This window comes from Pteronotus mesoamericanus, unplaced genomic scaffold, assembly GCF_021234165.1.
Source record: "Pteronotus mesoamericanus isolate MK-2021 breed Mesoamerican mustached bat unplaced genomic scaffold, CSHL_Meso_final scaffold_651, whole genome shotgun sequence".
NCBI classification, from domain to species: Eukaryota; Metazoa; Chordata; class Mammalia; order Chiroptera; family Mormoopidae; genus Pteronotus; species Pteronotus mesoamericanus.
The window spans coordinates 44,863,300-44,883,874 of NW_026555325.1; the positions used below are offsets into that span (position 1 = coordinate 44,863,300).

The 20,575-nt window shown below is 32.5% G+C and overlaps 1 protein-coding gene across 2 annotated transcripts in view; it reads right to left on the reverse strand.

The window, feature by feature from the left end:
• TFPI (tissue factor pathway inhibitor) overlaps nt 1–20,575 on the reverse strand; it is a 57,416-nt gene that overhangs the window by 10,395 nt on the left and 26,446 nt on the right. Inside the window, exons 2-7 of one of the 2 annotated variants that reach the window (XM_054562762.1) lie at nt 18,643–18,785; nt 13,273–13,470; nt 10,131–10,175; nt 7,449–7,625; nt 6,722–6,802; nt 5,452–5,661 (exon numbers count right to left, since the gene is read on the reverse strand). In XM_054562762.1, coding sequence (XP_054418737.1) covers nt 5,525–5,661; nt 6,722–6,802; nt 7,449–7,625; nt 10,131–10,175; nt 13,273–13,470; nt 18,643–18,772 — 768 coding nt within the window. In that variant the 5' untranslated portion in view covers nt 18,773–18,785 and the 3' untranslated portion in view covers nt 5,452–5,524. Of the gene's footprint in view, nt 1–5,451; nt 5,662–6,721; nt 6,803–7,448; nt 7,626–10,130; nt 10,176–13,272; nt 13,471–18,642; nt 18,786–20,575 lie in introns of those variants that run through there. The other variant, XM_054562761.1, reaches the window with a different exon arrangement.

The following is a 20,575-nucleotide window of genomic DNA, read 5'->3' on the forward strand; positions in this document are numbered from 1 at the left end:
TATTGATATTTTGTAATTATGTTTTAATTGTATCAATGTTTTATGTTATTTCAAACACTCATAATATTAATTAAATGAAGATGCTTCAAATCAAGGCTTTGACTGTATTAAAATTATCACTAATAAAATATGTATGAATAATACTTCTGATTATTTTATTTTTTCCTGTTATCAACCTCCATTGACACTAATCATCATCATCACCAAATATTAATACTTTTGAGCTCTTATTGTGTGTTAAATAGTGCATTAAACATTTTATATTTTTCATCTCATCTCAATCTTCACAAAACTTTATGAGGTATTACTCTCCACATACAATAAATAGGGAACCTGAGGCTGAGAGTTGTATGATTTTTTTCAAGGCCACATAGAGAGTTGGCAAAAGCAGAACTAGGATTTACACCCATATCTTTATGCCCATAAAGCCAACACTCTTAACCACTATGATATGCCATCTGACAACTAAGTACAAAATAAAAACTAAGCAAAGATATTTTAGTAGTTATCAAACAAAGTTGTCACAACTTCCTCTTTATATTTGATTTCACAAATTTCTTTAAAGCTTAGGTTCAGAATGTCTTAGATGCTTCATTTCCTCAATTACATGTACGAAGTTGGAATTTACCAAGTTTGAACAGAAGGATATCTAATCAAAATAGATTATCAGACAAGAAGGCTGGAAACAGGTCTTGAGGGGAACAGTGCTGAGCCAGACAATATTCAGACACCTCACACATTTAAAGGCAAGAAATATTGTGTTGTCATGTTCACCGTGGACTGATTTTAGAAATAACAGACCAACCTTCCTGGCTTTTATGCACTCTGTGATCATATTTGCACGGCCAGCCAGGTCCATTTAATGTCATTAAGATGTGACAGAAAACTAAAAACCTCATGCTGTTATGTCCTTAGGGAAGATAGAGCTGGTATGTTCCTAATCAACACATTTTATATCAATGCTTCTCAAATTCATTCCTGCAAACATCATCCAGTATTCAAGAAGGAAAAAAGCAGTCATTAAATTACATACAATGTAGAGAAGCAGAGCCTTTTCTAACCTGTTCATACTTCATTCTTAACTTGCTCTATAATAGTCAATACTGAGTCCATGTTATAATAGGGATTTTTTTTTAAAAGCAGGAAACATGTGCTATCGAATTAGTGTTATTATTAGTTTTTAGTTTTTATTTTATTAATTTGTGGATAAGTTTTGGTTTATAGTTGTGTAACAGTCACAGGCATAAGAGGTTATTTTCTACTCTTTTGCTTATTCATATAAACTTAATGTCATTCAAAATAACTTGGTTTCCAAATTGGAAGTCTGTAATTGTTTTCTGCTAAAGGTATCTGCATATTATTTAAGTTTTAGAAACACTTCTCTGGAGAAATCTTATGACCAGGACAAAAATTCATCCTTGTTGAAAACCAGGCATGGTCCAGGAAGAAAGGGATTAGCTAAAGTAGTCAGTGGTCACCTAGGGTGACTGGGTTTTGATGGCAGCAATCTTGGCAGAGCAGAAGTGCTATATTTTTGTTTCTCACCAGCTCCTCTGACAGGAAGTAGAAGGTCTGATGGATCCTCTCCACAGGTTCTTATTTATTTTTGGAAAGCCAGCTTGTCAGAAAATCAGCATGTGAAGCACCGGCTTCATCATGTTGGTGTATTGAGATTATGAGGGAAGTTTTTATGCTTCTTGGTCTGAGAATGTATTAGGGAAAACAGAATACTTCTTTGAGAATACTTCTTTGTGGAAGTGGGTTGTTGATGAAATGGAGCTTTCTAGAAGCATGGACAGTGCTAGTGGTCAAGTGTGGTATGCAGCTAACTATCAATACAGGGGTGGGACAAAAACAGGTTTACAGTTGTGAGTATTCTTGTATTATTATTTATTATTATAGTATTTATTTTAATCTACTTTTGCCCACCCTTGCATATTATATTTATTATATACTATATGTAGTATTTCTGATTATTTATTTGATCTCCGTGATTATTTATTTATCCACCCATCCCTAGCTACCTATATGATATCTATGCTACCTGGTTTTCCTGAGTCAATATTAGATCATGCTTTTCTTCCTTTTTTGGGGGGGGGGGTATATCCTGTCTGAGCATATATATGATTTTAAAAAAATGGAAGAATTAAAAAATTTACATATCTTTTATTACAAAGTTTTACAAAGTCAATTTTCTGTCAATATATACATATTTAAAACAAACAACATTTTTTGGCATCCCTCTTTCATTTTCGTTAGTATTGCAGTTTGGATTCCATATAATTGCTGAGGTAATCTGCACACAAAGAATTGATGGTCTGAATAAAACATGTAAGACTGAAAATGGGGGAAACAGGGATAGGCATTTCATTGGAAAAATCACTGGAATATAATGATTGACTAAAAAAGGAGAAGTTATTAAAGTTTACCGTGTCCTCTTCTGGAATAATTGGGAAAATGGTGTCAGAACTCTGAGAGTTTGGAAAGGGATAAAAAAATTGTACAGTTAAATTTTTTTGGCTTTGAGGCCCTGTTTTTCTTTTGCATGAAGTATTCTCATCCCAAACAATGTGTTCTCACTTGTACACAGGTACTTGCTTACAAAATATTTTGTAAAAATCTCTTCAAGACAGAATAAGGCTCAATCTTTGAGATCACCTAAATAGACAATTTTGAAATATGGAAATAAAAGGTGAAAATGAAACCTCAGTTGTGCTTAATATTCATTTAACTATCTTGACTGGAGGGGGCTCACTGGAAAACTTATTTTCTCAAACTCATTTGTAATATTATGGAAATTAAGAATAAATAGCAACTACGAAGCATTACCAAATCATTTCTAGTAACATTAAACGTAACTTCTAAAGTGCTTTTCCAGTATCATTATGAATGAGAAACATTAAAATTATATTTATGTATATCTCAATAATAGTAATACAGTCTAGCTATATTTTTGAAATATTTATGTATCCTACCTAAGGTTTATTACTTAATGTAAAGAACTTTAAATAGATGATATTCTATTTGTATTGTGGGTCCCATTACTATTCCTATAAACAACCAAAACCTTAAATAATTTTACATCGTTTCAAAAAACCTAATATTCACAGAAAACCTTCCACACCTATTAAAACTTGGAACAATAGCAAAAGTGTTGTTATAGGCCTCAGCAAAGCCCTTCAATGGAGTGCAGAAAGAATGATCCGGCTGTAGAAAGGGCAGGGCAAGACTGCCTTCCTCCACCCTGACACTTGGACGGGACAGAGAAGGGATCCTGCAGGTCTTGGATAGCAAAGAAGGACAGCTGCTTTCCCACTTTCTGCACCTTGGGAGGGGCAGAGAAGGGATTATGCAGGTTTTAAGAAGAATAGAGACAGAGCCCTATGTCACCCTTTACCTGGTAAGACACCCTCCAAACCAAACTTATTGAAGAATTGCAACATTTTCATGTTTTAAATAAGAAAGTTTACCAAGCAAAAGAAGAAGAATATATTGTGCTTACAGAAAAAGAGGGAAAGGGATTAAATTGGTTGGAGAAATTTAGATTTTGAGGCAAATAAATACAATAAAATAGATCTAAATAAAGAGAGGAAGCAATGCACCCTAATTTTAAATGAAATTATTATGAAAGTATCACCCCATATTTATTATTTTAAATAAAAAGCCGCTTAACATAGCTTTCTTTTAAATTTAAGTTGTGAATTTTTACAGCTTCCTTCATTAGTTATTTAGTCTTATAAAAATTTATTTGTTAGAGTATTAGTGCTCATCTAATAAAAACAGGGAGAGGACATTTATCAGACAGCATTTAAAAGTCATTTACTGCCCTGGCTGGTGTGGCTCAGTGGATTGAGCACTGGCCTGCGAATCAAAGGGTCGACAGTCTGATTCCCAGTCAGGGCACATGCCTGGGTTGTGGGCCAGGTCCCCAGCAGCGGGGGGGGGGGGGGGGGACGGGGCGGTGAGTGAGAGGTAATCACACATTAATGTTTCTCTCCTTTCCTTCCCTTCTTTCTAAAAGTAAATTAATAAAATATTTTTAAAAAGTCATTTACTGCTGAAAATAGTTAAGTCATACCATATGACCCCCAAAACTCCTGCCATGGGTATTTATCCAAACAAAATAAAAACACTAATTTGAAAAGATACAAGTACTGCTATGTTCACTGCAACATTATATACAATAGCTAAGATGGAGGAGCAACCTAAGTGTCTTTGATAGATAAATGGATGAAGGTGTGATATATATACACAATGGAATATTATGCAACAATAAAAAATAATAAAATCTTGCCATTTGTAACAACATAATAGATCTAGAGGGTATTATGCTACGTGAAATATCCGACAGAGAAAGACAAATACTGTATGGTTTTACGTACATGTGGAATCTTAAAAAATCAACAAACATACAAAACAAAACAAATACCGACTCATGGAAACAGAGTGAAAAAAAGGAAGGGGAATATAGTCAATAATATTGTGATAAATTTACAGAACAAATGATTACTAGAATTAATGGGATGATCACACTGTATGGTAAAAAATTTCAAATCACCATGCTGTGTACCTGAAAGAAATACAGGCAGTATAAGATTGTATACTAAATACACTCAAATAAAAAAAATAAATTAAAAAAATTCATTTACTTTCTCAAACTTATTTTCTTTATTTCCTCCTTTTTATTTTGGTAGTATATCTGCCAAAAATCATAATTTTCATGCAGCTTCTTTATAGAACTTCAGGGCAAAACGATGCCCTAACCTACTCTACTAATTTTTTAAATGATAAATGCCAAAGTTCTCTATTTTAATTAGTAAAGTAACCCAAACAAAAAATATTGAAACATATTGAAAACTGATTTGATACATTTCTTTTATTTGTAGTTATATTTCATCACATGTACATTTAAACCCGTTTATAAGTTTGTCATTCTAAACTTTTACATCTTTCACAGAAATAAGATTTAGCATGCTTTTCAGCACATGATATTTACCTGGATAAAACAAAATGTCATTGAAAGACATAGGGCTGGAAGGATACAAAGAAAGAATTCAATGAAATTATTTAGTTTTAAAGATAAAAAACCAGAACTACAAAGTTATGTATCATTATCATTACTACAAATAAAGTAGCATTTAAAAATTTAGACTCAAATTCATCTGGCATTGAATTCCCTGCTCTCATTATAGAATCTAAGGACCTTAAGGCCTTTTGAATATGCCATGTTGTTCTATTCCCAGTGAAACTTTGCTTGCCCTTTATGACATCTCTAGTGCTTTTAGACCATGGCTGAAATGACTATAATTTTAGAGGATTTAATCATGAGGCACTCATTATTTTTGAAGACCTCACATTAAAAATAAACACTGTACAGAAGGAAATGTAAACTTTAGATTTCATACATTAATCTTGATCCTTAGGCTGTGTAGTAGGAGATAAGGAAAGTTGGAGAGGCGGGGTGGGGGTGGGTTGCAATGGGAGGCAGGAGCGGAACTTAATTCTCCTTTAACTTGACAGCGTTTCAAGTACAGAGAGCATCCATGATGTTTCCTCCTGGATGTCTTGTCTCCTTACACTTTCCAATCCTTCTATAAACATGTTTCCAGTTCTCAGGGCTCTGTGACTTGTACGTTCTGGCATTTAAGGCTGAAGCAAGCCCTACAGACATGACTGGGTCAGTGTGGAACTGAGCTGGACGTTTAGATCCCTCATTCTAGGTAAGTCATAGTCAACCATTTCCAGGGCTTTACGTCCATCTGGGCAGAATTTTTGTTTACCTTCTGTTTGCTTACTTTTTATTATTTTGTTGTAAAGACAGATGCTCAGAGACATCTGGATCCTGAACCCCATCTGATTCCACCATAGCCAGGGTGGAGGGCTCCTGGCCCAGAAACTAAGTATCTTTTTAACCTCAGGTTGCAATTTTAATAGCAACAGAACACTTTCAACTCACGCCAGGTTTACACTTAACACTTTCATATGGACTACATCTAAGCAAAATCTCCAATTTCTGAATGAGCACGTGATCTTTTAAAACTTGGGTAGAAGTAGGACCTTACATTTATCCCATTAATTATCAGCTTTTTAGGTTGTTTTAAACTGCTCAGATATTTGTGGTTTTTGCTTATTATTTTCTAGTGTTTTCACTATTTTCAGAGTTCTGCAATTTTGTGGTCATAGTTCTTGCATGATTGTTTAAATCTGAATAATAAGTTGACAGGGTAGAGCCCAGAAAATAGTTCTGCAGAAGTCCAAAAGAAAATTTCCTTCAAAGTGGCATAACCTTCGGGGATAGCTATTAGACAAATTCCTAATCTGTCCTGGGACTAACGCCAGAGACTTTGTCTGATGTCACACTCAATTTAAAGGCACTTCAGTCTGCCTTTGCCTTGCTGCTGCCATTATGATTTACCATTAAGCATTGAGACTGATTATTTATAGAATTGTATACATTAAATTTGGCATAGAGTTAAATATGTGATATGTACTCTGAAGCTTATTTCAATGCATACTTAAAAATAGATTAGGAAAATTATTACTTTTATGAGATTAAAGATCTTAAAAATTTTGAATCTCACGGTTTCAACACACCTATTATTAAATAATGAAACAGGTATAATTTTTAAAAAAAAATCACAGTTCTAATATGCATCCCATTTTTATTGTCTACATGATAATATTTTTTCTGGCAGCAATTAAAAAAAAAATAAATTCTTACCAAAAGTTCCCATAGTCTTTGTAGATTGTGGGGTCGAGGAGCCATTATGAACAAGAACAAACTGGGTGCTATCATTATTCACTGGAAAATATACAGTCAGTTAACATATGAGACACTCTCCCAAGCTCAGAAACAAAAGCAAATCACAGCAATTGTGGTAAAAAAGCAAGCTTCTAGAAATCTTATTCACATAGTTGTTGAATTAGTGTATAGCGCACCTTTTAAAAAGTTATATAAACATATAAAAATAAGATAGTATTTACATGAGTAACTTTGTGGTTCTAGTAAAAAGAAAAAAGTATAACATTTAATGTTTAAATCAATCCTTTAATAAATTTTATGGTCACATAAAACTGATTGATTTTAGTGACAGTTTCCAAAGATCGATTTGTCCTCAAATTTTATAAACTTAAGTATTTCAGCAGTCCTATTCTTGTGACTTAATGATAATACAGTATTCTCAGGAAAAAAATTAAATAATGTAACCTAAAAAAATACAATGTTGGATTTGTATAAACAATTTTCCCTATAGTTAGGTTCCTTAAATACCTGTGTTTAATTTTTTTAAAATAATGACTAATTTCTATCAGCTTTGCATGGCTAAAACAAAAGCTAAGCAAACTTTTTAAAATGCTTATAAATGAAGTAAAATGAATTGAGAAGTAAACTTACATGCATTTTTTTAATGGCTATAAATGAAGTAAAATGAAATGAGAAGTAAACTTACATGCATCCTCACAGGTATTCTTGCATTCTTCCAAAGATTCAAAGTTGTTTGGGTTGCCAAGGCACCCACCATATATGAAGCTTTCACACTGGTTTGACTGATTGTTATAAAAATACCTAGTGAGAAAGGCCCGACAGATTCCAACATCTTCTTCCAAAAAACAGAAATCTGGCTTTCCTGGAAATTATAAAATATTAGAAAACAATACTTTTTAATAAATAATTTAATTATGTTAATTAAATTTATAAAAACTGGTTGTGTTGAAGTTTCTTACGGAATAAATATGAAAAATTTAAAATAAGGTAAAATATAACTTTACAACTGCACAATATTAAAATTATTATGTTACTGTGACTTTAGAATAAGGAAGATGCAACTACTATCATACATTGTTGCTATTTAAATTTGAAATCCTATTATTTTCATAGTAAATTAGTAGGGCATTAATTATCAACTGTTTCATGATTTGTGAGAATAAAAAATATTGGGTCAATTTTAGCCTTGCATTGGAAGTATAAAATCTCATGGCAAAATTTTATTTAATTATTTTTATTAAGTTTATGCATATCAACATTTAGGAAAGATCTATAAATATTTCATATTTTTTTAGGTGTGAGGTCTCATTCGGGAAAACATAATGTGTTGCTTCAATATGAAATTTGAGTTAAAAAATTGGAGAAGCCTTGAGGGTAAGGGAGCTTTTCATGGCTATTCTTAGAAGTTCCTGAATTCTTATGCCAGAATTAGGATCTGTATTAGGTATGACATCCTCCACCTCTGTTTCCTACTTTTCCCCTTCCAGTCGTTGGAATGGCTCCAACAGGGCAAAGGCAGAAAGGAACTGGATGGTTCAAGGATTGCAGAGGCTTTTGAAAAAGGCTGATACCCACTCTTTGTTAGTGCTCCAGGCCAGGCTAAACACAGCTGTCACAGGAGGCGTGCCACTGTGATTCACTTTACAAGCTCTGTCTACAAGCGCACTCTGTAAATAAGGGAACTGAACTTATTCTTTAAATGATTATGATCTCAAGAAATATTGAACTTGGAATTTCCAGTGCAAAGCTTCAGTTTCTCTATTTGCCCCTGCAACTATAGTACTGTAATGGCAAAAATGAACTGTAGTATCCTTTTAAATATCCTCTTTATTTTTTATTATATCATTTTCCATTCACATTATCCCACCTATACCCTCTTGCACCTCCTCCCATCCTCCACTCCCCTACGATCATCACATTGTTGTCCTACTGGCTGGTCTATCTAAGGAAGCAATACCGACAAGTGTTTTACTATTAAAAGAGTGCATATTTAATAATACTAATGATTTTTGCAACAGTTTCAAATCTGCAAAAAAAAGTCTCCTATGAAAAATTGTGTTATTAAATAAGATATCTTATTTTCATATTAATAGATATTTAATTAAATATCTACTTTATATAATTTCTTAAAGTTCAGATTAGAAAGATATTTTATTATTTGTTGACTCTTGTTTCTCAAGATGAATATTACTCTTATTTCCATAATAACAATCTGTAATAGTTAAGTTTAATATGTGGGACAAGAAAAACCCCAATTCTTTAATTTGTATAATAAGTTTTTTGTAAGACAAAATTACATTTAATTAGTATTATTTTGATTGGTTTTGGTCTTAGTATGTATTTCTCATGAAATTTTAAGTTACCTTAGAGGATATAAGAATTCGGTGTTCAAGAAAAAGGTATAGAAAAAATATTACATGTAAACAACAGAAAACAGTGACAAATTATGCTCAAAAGTGTAATTAATAAGTTCTACTTCTGGAACTTGCTATTATTTATATGAGGCCCTCTTCTAGGACATAAATATATTTCAGGACAATTCAGAACTGCACACATAAATTATTTTTCTTAGGCCTACAGTTTAAAATACTGTTGGTTGCAAATCAATAAATTTATGCCCCATCTTTCTCAGATAAATAGAGTGACATTTTTACTGACTCTGCACATACAATCCTTGCTCTAAACTGAGGCTCAGTTAACATGTACTAACATAGAATGTACACTTTAAGTTCTATACCAACTTCTACAAGCCATGTGATTTTCATTATTGAATTTTGTTTGAGACTATATTTAACAATTGTCTTAATTAAACTTCCTTTAAAAAACATCATGCTTTACAATTCTCAGACATATAAAGTATTTTTCATATTGAACCTGTATACAAATAATAAATAATATTGACAAAAGCAGTTATTTATTGTTAAACATCTTACATACTTTTGCTTAGGATTGTTGACAACTCAAAGATTCATCCATTCACGGTAGTAATACTGGATGAAATTTGCTAACATCACACAATGCTGAGCTTGTCAAAAGATTAGACATCTCAGAAGTAAAGTACAACTAGCAATATCTAAGTCACTACTGGGGAGATACTAAGATAGCACATGTGTGGCTAGTCCTGAATTGTGACTGATCTAATATTAAATATCATGCTGCATTAGAATAAGAGTAAATATAGTGTTTAAGCCTTCCCTACCCCAAACTGTTCATGTTATTTATAATTTTTCATTATATCTACTAAAATAAAACACCATTTCAAAAATCACATTGATTTATAATGAACCTCATATCAGAGAAACCTAAGAATCAGTTTGGTAGGTGCCTTAAATAGACTATACCAATGAGCATACAAGTGAACGTTCACCTTCCTGCAGTGCTGTCTTTGCCTTCACAGGCCTCTTCGGATAATCTGCAAGCAAAACAACACACGTGTATCAGTTATCGCAATTTATAAAATAATGTTATGAATTTCAATTTAACAAAGATGATGTATTCATTATCATTATAATTATTCTTACACAAAATGTTAGTAAATTTATTTTTATTTTGTCTAAATATTATTTTAATTATTGTAACCATGAGGACATCTCATTTTACCATAGTAATGTCTCAAAATCTATGCTAAAAGGTCTAATACATTTACAAAAAATAAGAATTCATGCCAGACTATTCCAAATGTCTGTAATTACATTAGTTATTTATAAAAAAATGTGAAATATTGTTAACTCAAACTGCTTACTTTGCATATAACAACAGACAACATCTGTAGAGAATTAGGAGTAGAGATAGAAAAAAAACAGAATCACCTTTTTTTTTGGATTCATTCCCTACGTCATTTTCTCAACCCAATTACAAACTTTGTTATTATTTCCAAGTACAGAGAGAAGTGAAGCACAGGTAACTGGGACATATTTTGGGGTTTAACCTTATCTAGTTCATGGAAATACTCCAATCAAGAACTAGAATGCTACTTATATTTGACCCATTATATTTCAAGTATGGATTCTAAGTTTTAGCTTAAATGATAGATAATAAAATTCAAATTAATATAATATGTGAAGGTTTATTTTTTCATGTAAACATTAGAAAAGCTGAATGATACCTGCTTTGTTGTGTAATCATTTGTTTTATAAAATAAAGCTGTGATCAAGGTAGCGTATAGTGGGGGGAGACAGAGAGAGAGATGGGATGAGGTGAGTTGGGTGATGTGGCCTTTCCAGCCAGTGATCAGTTAAACTATTCTTTGTAGAATAAAATGTCCATGAAAGAGAAGGGAATGGGGCCTATCTCTTTTTTTGAGTTTTACTCTGTTTTATTCTATAATCTTTTTTTAAAAGGCTATTTTTTCCCCTCCTAATTGTATTTTAAATATTAAAGAAACATGATGTAGTGTTTCGGTGTTTTTTTTTTGTATTGTAAATAATCAATACCAAATAGTGGTTTCTTATTAGATAGTGGGTCATCAAGAAAAGCTTACATTAAGATATTTTAATGTAAATCTAATACATTACAGTTTTAATTTATAAGGGCAAGGAAGTAATATATGCATGTAAACAGTATATAAAACTAGAGTGCTAAATAATCATTTTCACGTGGTGTTACCTACTGAAAAGAGTCACAGGATGGGAAGACAGTAATGTTTGATTTCAATGTTCATGCTTTCAAAAGAGATAACTATTTAGTGTTTCTGGCTTAATTACAAGTAGGATTAACCCAGATGGTATACAAGTAAACTAACTCAAATAATACATTTTAGCATATTAGGATTTTAAGTGCACTTATGTTACCTATCATTATCTTTGAGGATTCTGAAATTAACAACCATTGAAACCCTATTTAATTAAATTTTATGCCAATTACAGTCTGAAAGAATAGAGAATGTTTACAGCAAATGATCCAAGTTATATTTTCCTAGATTTATATAGAACTAATATTAATGAGGTCTCAAGTAGAAATAATAATATGTTTTATTAATGTCCATTTTAGTAACTTCTTGAGCTCCAATTTATATAAATTCACAATTAAAATATATAATTATGAATATTTAATTGTAATTAATATACAACAAATTAATACAGAATTATCTGATAAATTTTAGTAACTGTAATTCCCTCCTCCCCATTTTTTATTCAACTTTTTTTCCCTTGTTGGGAGAGGGTAAAATCTAATCTCAACTTTTAGTGTGGTTTATTGTTGAAGTCAGACTAGAAAATAATTTAAGTAATTCAAGTTGTGAAATTGACTCTATGGGAAGAAGATCCTTGTTACTAAACAGGCCTTCACAGTTCCAAACAAATAAAACATGAACTGACAAAGTTAAAAATATAAGGAAAATGGAAAATGTATTTACATCTTCTTTAATTCCCCGTGAAGAATATTCCCATGTAAATCTCCACAAAAAAGCCACAAGGCACAATTATTCAAACCAATAAAATAGTAATTAATAGCAAGGCATACTTTCTAGATCCTTTCAAGATGTTTTAGAAACTGATGTTCCATGAATTAAAATGTAACATTTTAACCTTAACCCTGTAAAGGCTGATTGGTTAGAAAGCAAGGTGGGAATTTGATCTTTTTCATCTAATTTTTTTATTTCTTATACTACCTATACTGTTTTTTCATAAAAGAATAATAAAAGATCATGTTGTTTTTTGTTAGGCTACAAGAAAAAAGGCAACTAAATCAAAAGACAAATATCTGAAAGCCATTTGAAGCCTTTTTGCAAACTATTTTTTTAAACTTATTAACCTGCTACCATGCCTTTACTATTCAATACATAGGTAAATTCATGAAACAAAATTACAAATATTTGGAAACAATCAATGAAACAACTTTAGATACAAAAGGACAACTGAATATATGAATCAAGCTAAGCACACTCATAGTTTTTATTAGCTGAAATATTTGGTCTGTCTTTACTCTCAGGAATGGTAGTTTACAAACTATAGTTCTCATCGGTCTTCCCAAATAAAGCAAAACTTCATCTTCCAAGTCTTAATAGATAAAATATAAATCATATTTTTATTTCATGTTCTCTATACCCATACCATCTTCCTTTTATCTAAGAAAACCATTTAGAAGTGATATAAATTTCTATGATGACAGGATTCCTATCATTCTGTTCAACAATTTAGCCCCAAATAATTGACATATATTAAACAAAAACAAACCAAAAATTTCTCAAAATAATCACATTGCCCTTCGGTAGCTTTAAAAGAACTGGGTTTTCAGCACAGAGAAGGCCACTTTTGAGAGAATCCACAGGCTGCTCCAACACATTCAGCTTTTGAATGCCAATTAAGCAGCATTTTTTAACAAATGAATAAAAATCTAAACTAATACTAGCATAATGAAAAAGTAATTTAATAGAGACAGTAGCAAGTGTGGCAAGATAAAATGACAACATGTAAAAGTTATTTTCTGATAGTTCCAGATCCTTTCAAGGCTATGGTCACATTAGCTAAAGGGTGTTCTCTCCCGGGATGGAGGTGTCCCCAGAAACCTACCCCTTGTACATTTCTCTTTGCACTCCTCCAGACTTTCAAATCGATTCTCATTCCCTTCACATCCCCCATATACAAATTCTTCACACTGTCGAGTGAAAATATTGAAAAAGAATCTCTTCAGCATTGCCCGGCATGGGCCTTTATCTGCTTTATATGCACAATGTGAATGTACAAGTTTCAGTGGCGGAAGCTCAGCATCTACAAAGGAAAAAATAAAAGTTATAACATATAATCCTTCATCAATATAGTAATAATATTCTTTGCTTCCTTTTTATTTCCTTGTTAATATGTCCCAACTTTAAGGATAAAGCACAATAAACTAAGCTGAAATAAGAAACCATAAAAATATATTTATAGCTATCAAAAATGTAGGTAAAATTTATAAGTTCACCAAATGAGACAGATTTTATCAACTGCTAAATTTTAATAATTGATTAATAATCAACTGTTACAGGAAAATGTAGAATATTGGTTGATTATTACCAACTATTAAAGGAAAATGTAGAACAATTTCTCCAGACTCTTTTTATTGCTTACACCTGTACCAGTTCACTGACATGGAATGTGATTGTAATTGCAAGGTGACTGATGTGTTGACAGTACAAATAAGTAGAGACCTCCTTTAATTCAGCCATATTTAAGGGCAGTTGTAAATAGACAATTCTTTGAATTTCCCTACCTAACCTGCAACTGTGTCACTTTTTCACACACACACACACACACATACATACACCTCTCTTTAAAAGCAACAGTGTATTCATATTCATATATGTATGTATATATCATGCTGTATTAAACCATTCTCTAATTATGAAAAGGTAAGTGTTTGATCTATCTGTCTCATGGTCAATTCTTTTTTACTTATCATGATTCTTTTAGTGTAGAACAACAATTGAAAACACTTAATACTTTCTATGTTTTCAAATATAATGAGGCAATTCTTCTGGCTATGAGCTATACTTTCATTTCTTAAATATTCAGTCACCTAATTTTAGTCACAGAAGGATTTCCTATATTGGGAAGGAGTGATTAGTACATACGGAAAACTCAACTAAAATTTTTTAATTTGATTTTTATCAAGTATATTAACAAAAACATAATTTTAAAAAATTGCATTTGTTTATAAAATCTACCAGTAAGATAGACACTGAAAATTGGGACTGGTACAAAATGACCAACCAATTTGCCCTTTATGGGGCAGCAGTATTATATTAAATTAAAACTAAGGATGAATATCTTCAAAATGTTTCACTGCACTATAAAATAATTTACTTTGAAATAAGGAAACATGAATGCATGTAACTTTAATATTTTACATAAAATATTTTTAAAACATGATATAAAAGGTGTTGTGAATGTATGATCATCTAAAAGGAAAATCAGTTTTAAATTTCCTGTAGTTTTAATACTGAATTATAGAAAGAGAAAATATATATCATAATATTTGGATTACATAATTTTATTAAATCTCTCCTACCTTCCATATTTTTGTCCTGATAATCTTGAATTAATGTCAAGCATTAGCCATATTTAAGTAATGTTAAAACTATAACAAAATAATGAAATGTTATTTTTAAATTTCTATATGAGTCATAAAGTGATAAGGAGGCTTTGCAATCTTGGAATGGTTAAAATATAGATTTATAGACATAAACTGGTAGTATTGCACTGTTTGATTCTCTTGATGGCTTGTATGAACATGAATGCAGCTTTTAATTTTTAAAAACCTGAGTATAATTTACAAAACACCATATCACCCTTTTGATTAATTCATTAAATGAATTGACTATTCTTTTAAATTAAAACAAATTTAACCAACATAAATTATAGAGCAATAAACTTTCAGACATAAATTTTAATAAGGCTGGTAACATATAGCAGATTTATTATAACACATATATCTTTACCTACAAAAGATAGCATGAAACCTAAGCTGTCATATATATTCAAAAAACCTATTTATTATAAATCAATAATATATATGAGGTTCATTATCATTGAGATACTCTACTTTTTACTCAAAATATATTTGATCATCATGCTAAATCTTTTATTTTACATTTTCTGTATTAAGGACGTACTCACCCCAAGTACGAGCTGCTATTTAGTAGTTTTGCCATCAGATGGCGGCAGTGCACCACAACAGAGAAGCAGTATGGCCGGGATGTAGTATCAATAGTTACACTATTCATAATGGCAGCTAATGTTTACTAATTACTTTGCTTCAGACATTTTGTAATTGTGTCACTTAATTATCACGACAAACTTATGTATTAGGTAGTATTATCTCTATTTTACAGATTATAAAATAGCATTGCAGAAATTATTGCTCAATTCATGCCATCAGTGATGACCTTTGAACTGTCCCTATGTAGTTTTACAGCCCATCTCTCAGCCATTCTTAATAACTGGGTGATACTGTCACAGGTCTGTGTGACTGAGATTCATAAAATGACATTTAGATAAAGCAAATTCATTTTATAGAAACTAAAAAAGCTTTCAATGATGAAAGTAGGTGTTGATTTTACACCAATTTCATAAGAGAAACACTAAAATGAGCTTTTATTAATTATTAGCTAATTATCCATCTTTCTATCTTAATGTATGTTTCTTACGTGAATCCTGAATTTTGTGCAGTGAGCATGTGACCCACACCTGAACACCCATGTCATTCTACTCAAAAGGGATGGAAGTCTCTCTTGGTTTCCTTTCTTACTTTGGGTATACCTTTGAAAGTCAACAATCTTGTGTTGATTATGTGTCAGACACTGTGCTGGATCAACATATAAGATATTAGTAAGCATTTTAGGTGGCAGCAGTCCCCTCTTTATGTCTTGAATTTTATGTCTCACCCTCTGCGGATTATAATCTTACTCTCCTCTTCTCCTGTCCTGGAATGTTAGATGGAAGGCTCATGATAACATTTGGGGACATGTAGGGTCCATGTCTGTTAGAATCCTCCTTCGCCTGGAACTTGTTTGGGAACCTGGAGCTTAAGGCAACTTCCTAGAAATTTCATAGTTTTTTAGAAATCTCATAGTTTCCTAGAAATCTCATATATGTTTCTGTACTCCCTGGCTAAAAGATTAAAATTCTCTGGAAAGGAAGAACATAGACATGCACTCTGCTTTCTCTGTGTCAGAAAATGCCTCAGGTGTTTTTTGCAGTTAATATAACTACAAGAACATAATTAATTATATCACTTATTTATAGATTAGGACACTGGAGTCAGAGAGTTTACATAACTCATCTAATTTTGCAAAGATACTGTGTAGCAAACTACACATGCAAGCTTAGGTCTGTCTGATCCTACATCTTATAAAAGATAACTGGACTTTCTCTAACCACTCTTTGCTAATCTTCTCTCTCCCAACCTGAAGGACTCTTTTTTAAAGCTTATCACTACTGTTTTTATTATTATCATTTTTATATCTTGGAATTTATTCTATTTCATCCTCCCTGCCGGGTAGACTGATTAAACATAATCTACTATTGATTTACAAGAGGAGCAGTAAAATCTTGTATGTTTTTCTATAAAATGATAGTACACCATTTCAATTAAATAGTATAATTCTATAAAATGATGGCATGACCTTGGCATAATGTGATAAATGGTATTTCCAAAACAGAACTGATCCAGATGTGGGATCATGCTATTACAAAGTTAATTGAAAACACAACAGCCAAAACTGGGTAAGATTGCACAGCTAGCCAGCTAACTGGGTCTTCAAGTCTAGCTTTAAAATAAAATTTTTTGTTACACAGCTGGGTTTGGTTTGGATTTATCCAGAGATTTAAACTTTGGCCTAATTAGTGGCAGGTTAACTCTGGTTTCTTGGCCAGTTGTGGCAATTTCAGGACACTCCTGGATATCTGGCGTGCATTTTCTCAGTCTAACTGAGGGAGATTGGACTAGCTGAATTTTGGGAACACTTGGGCCCATTCATCTCCCACTTCCCACAGTGAGGTTCCCTGGTTTTTCCCTGTGGGGACTGACTCTCCACATTCCTTCTCTACCCAGTCTTCAGAATATTAAATCCCTTTTGAGAAATGAACCAAATGAAGGATTGGAACCCATCTCAAAATGACAAAATTCCAATTTTTATCAGGCACATTATGGCTTTTACTTTATTAAATAGTGATCCATCTTTGAAAATTTATGTAGATAGTTATATAGTGGCATATAACTATAAGCCTTTGTTTTTTCATCTCTGTGTAAGATTTGAGTGACCCTGTTGACCCTAATTGGGTTTGCTTCTCACCTACTGGTCTGGTGTTGGCCTGTCTGGGTGGCTGGGTTTCAAGCTGTGGGTCCAGCCACTGCAGATCTTCAGATCTGCCCAAAAGGCCTCGTTTTTGGCTGCAGGCTGAAGTGATGTAGCATGTACCACTTGGCCACTTCCGCATGCTCGCCTCCGCCATCGCCAAGCTTGGGTGAGTCCCTTCCTGGGTGTATCAGCAGCAACACCCTGGGCATGCCTCCATTGCTTCATTTAATACCTCATACCGAAATAACCTGTCTACTCTCTAGTCTCCAGTGTGAAACAGATTCTTGAGAACCCGGGGTCAGTCCTCACTGCTTCCCTAGAACCTACCAGTTTCAAGCACAACTATTTATTCAATCTTTACCCAAGGAAAGTACACTGGGCAAAATCACGTTGAACAGCTGTGAGAGATAAGCAATAAGAATGTGTTTATGGAAATTCTTTGCACCTCATAAGCATACCTACAAATACAAGCTATCACTTTGTTCATAATCTCTCACCATTACCAATGACATAAGTTTTCCATGAGTTTACTAGTTTACTTCAAAATATTACTTTAAAAAACGTCTATAATAATAATCACTTTACAGTCTTATCTTTGTTCTATTGTTTTACTGTTAATATTTTATTTTCAGACATAGAGCTTTGTGGGATTAGAACTGACTTCTGCCCAGATCTTTTGGTGTCCTCACATTGGACTCATCTGGGTATTTCTTATTTGGGGAATAAAAGCAAAAAAAAAGAAAGAATGGCTGAAACCTCAGGTATGGTTTCCTTTTCCTTCTCACACTTGTTCAGCCAAAGAGTGACATCAAAGTTCATAGAGTTGTTTGTAGAGCATGTTGCTCTTCACAATTTTCCAAAGATAACTCAATTTTTAATTTTAGCCTGGAAAAAAAAAGTCTTCCTCGCTAACATCACTTCTTTTTGTGGACAAAGGTTTTGTTTGTTCGTTTGACACATCACATTATGTATATTTCCTAAGAAAAATATGACTTTGGCAAAAACTAATTTTCCTACATGATGGAAAAATCTATATGAAATAATTGGATTATAATTGAGAGCTTTGACTAGTTTAAAAAGAAGAATATTTCTAACATTCTACCTGGAGTGTTGGTATGTTCTTCATCTTCCTCAGCATTAAGATCTTCTTCATCATCCTCAGCATTAAGAGGGACAGAAGCAAAAGTAAGCAGCAGACATACAGAGACCCAGAAAATCTGTTTTTTCTTCATTGTACAAATTGTTCTGAAATACAAACCCAGATATAGCTAATAAATAACAAGTCAATGTGGAATCACCAATAGACTAGTAGGAATCACAGGCATGCCTCCAAATGTACATTTTTGATCTCTAATGGGTATTCTTATACATCTTTGTCCACAAATTCCATGACATATATATTCAGTGAATATATCTAATAATGTTCAAGTACACAGGTCATTTGAAACCTTAAAATACAAATTAAAATGGCAATAATTAAGAGACATGGGTAATTGCTGGTCAACATTGCTAGTATTATGTTCTGCTTTCATATGTAATACTATTTGCCACACCTTTCTCACAGCCATTCTTCTCTCTCAGTCTGTAATAATTATATTTCAATTTTTCTTGATTTTTCCTATCATTTTATTAATGCAACTTTCAATTCCTGATCTGTCTTTCCCTTTTGTCCGGTCCTTTTTTAAAAAAGAAACACCATGTGGAGATTTACTGTGGGAGTTGGGGGTGGGCTGAGTAGAGGAGGGCAAAGGGGGAAAAATTGTAATAGAATACACTGTAATAGAATGAAAGTAATAAAAAGAAGTTAATACAGGAAAAAATGAAAGGAAACACATATTCCAAATTTTCATCTTTGTTTCCTTATAATACATCTGTTTTATTTATAAAAATAATTTATTGTGGTCACATTGGTTCCCAAAACCATACAGGTTTCAACTGTAGAACCAATTTCCTAACCAAGTTTTCTATGAAATAGCAGACAAAGATGCTGAAAAAAGAAATGTCTAACATTCCAGTGCTCCTTTGTCCCAGTTCTTCCACCCTCAATTTGGGGAAATATCTGATTCAAAAGTTTCATTTAAAAAGTGGCTTTAAGTGATAAACCAACACACCTACACTCTACAAGAAACAAATTTCAGCAGCAGAGGGATATTTCCTGTTTCAAAATGATTTAGTGATCTTTATCAAAAAATAATGGAAAAGTACCTTTAAATTTTTTTAAAAGGCCATTTCTTCTTTCAACTCGAAGGTGAAAGGAAATGTGTAATGTTCATATACCGTTACAGGAAGGGAAGGGGAAAGAGCAGGTGCACGTGTCAGCCACTAATGCTGCCCCAGGAAGGAAGGAAAACTCTTCCAATGAACATTCACAAGTGCAGGAAAAGATATTCCATCAAAAACAAATTAGAGAATTCTCTGTTTTTTGTATATAGTGACTATAGCTACAATATACACCATTAAGGGTGGGGGAGCCTTATAATAAATAATAAAGTAATAAATGCCATTTTGCTTTAAGCTTCATCAGAATCACTAATGAATGTATAACCTACTTTCCTGTAACAGTTTGGAAATGTTAAGACATTTGACTTTTATCCAGTTGCAGTGTTATTATATACTCTCTAAATTGTATCATAAACTACTTGAATCAACAAATATATATGTATATGTTTGCATATACGTGTGTGTGTATGAAGACTCTACTAGCTAAGCTTCTAATCTTTATCTTGTTTTTGAGAAGTATTTTTCAGCAACTCTTCTGTTTCCATTGGATTCTTTGAGATATACAGCCCTGTTACACTTTGAGTATAAAATGTGTGTCTTTCTAGTCCACGGCTTAGGGAGCAGGCTGAGATTGGGTGCCTGCTGAAGAACATGATGAGAACTTGGTATCTAAATTCATCAAGTTACCATCTTTAAAACTGGTGGCCTAGAGTTTCGTTCAATTTTAGTAGTTTTAGGCTTTCCTGTGTTGCAAGGATCAGATGCCAATCTGGACAGTGTAGGTCAAAAGGTCATAAACTCATTCATTGTAGAGA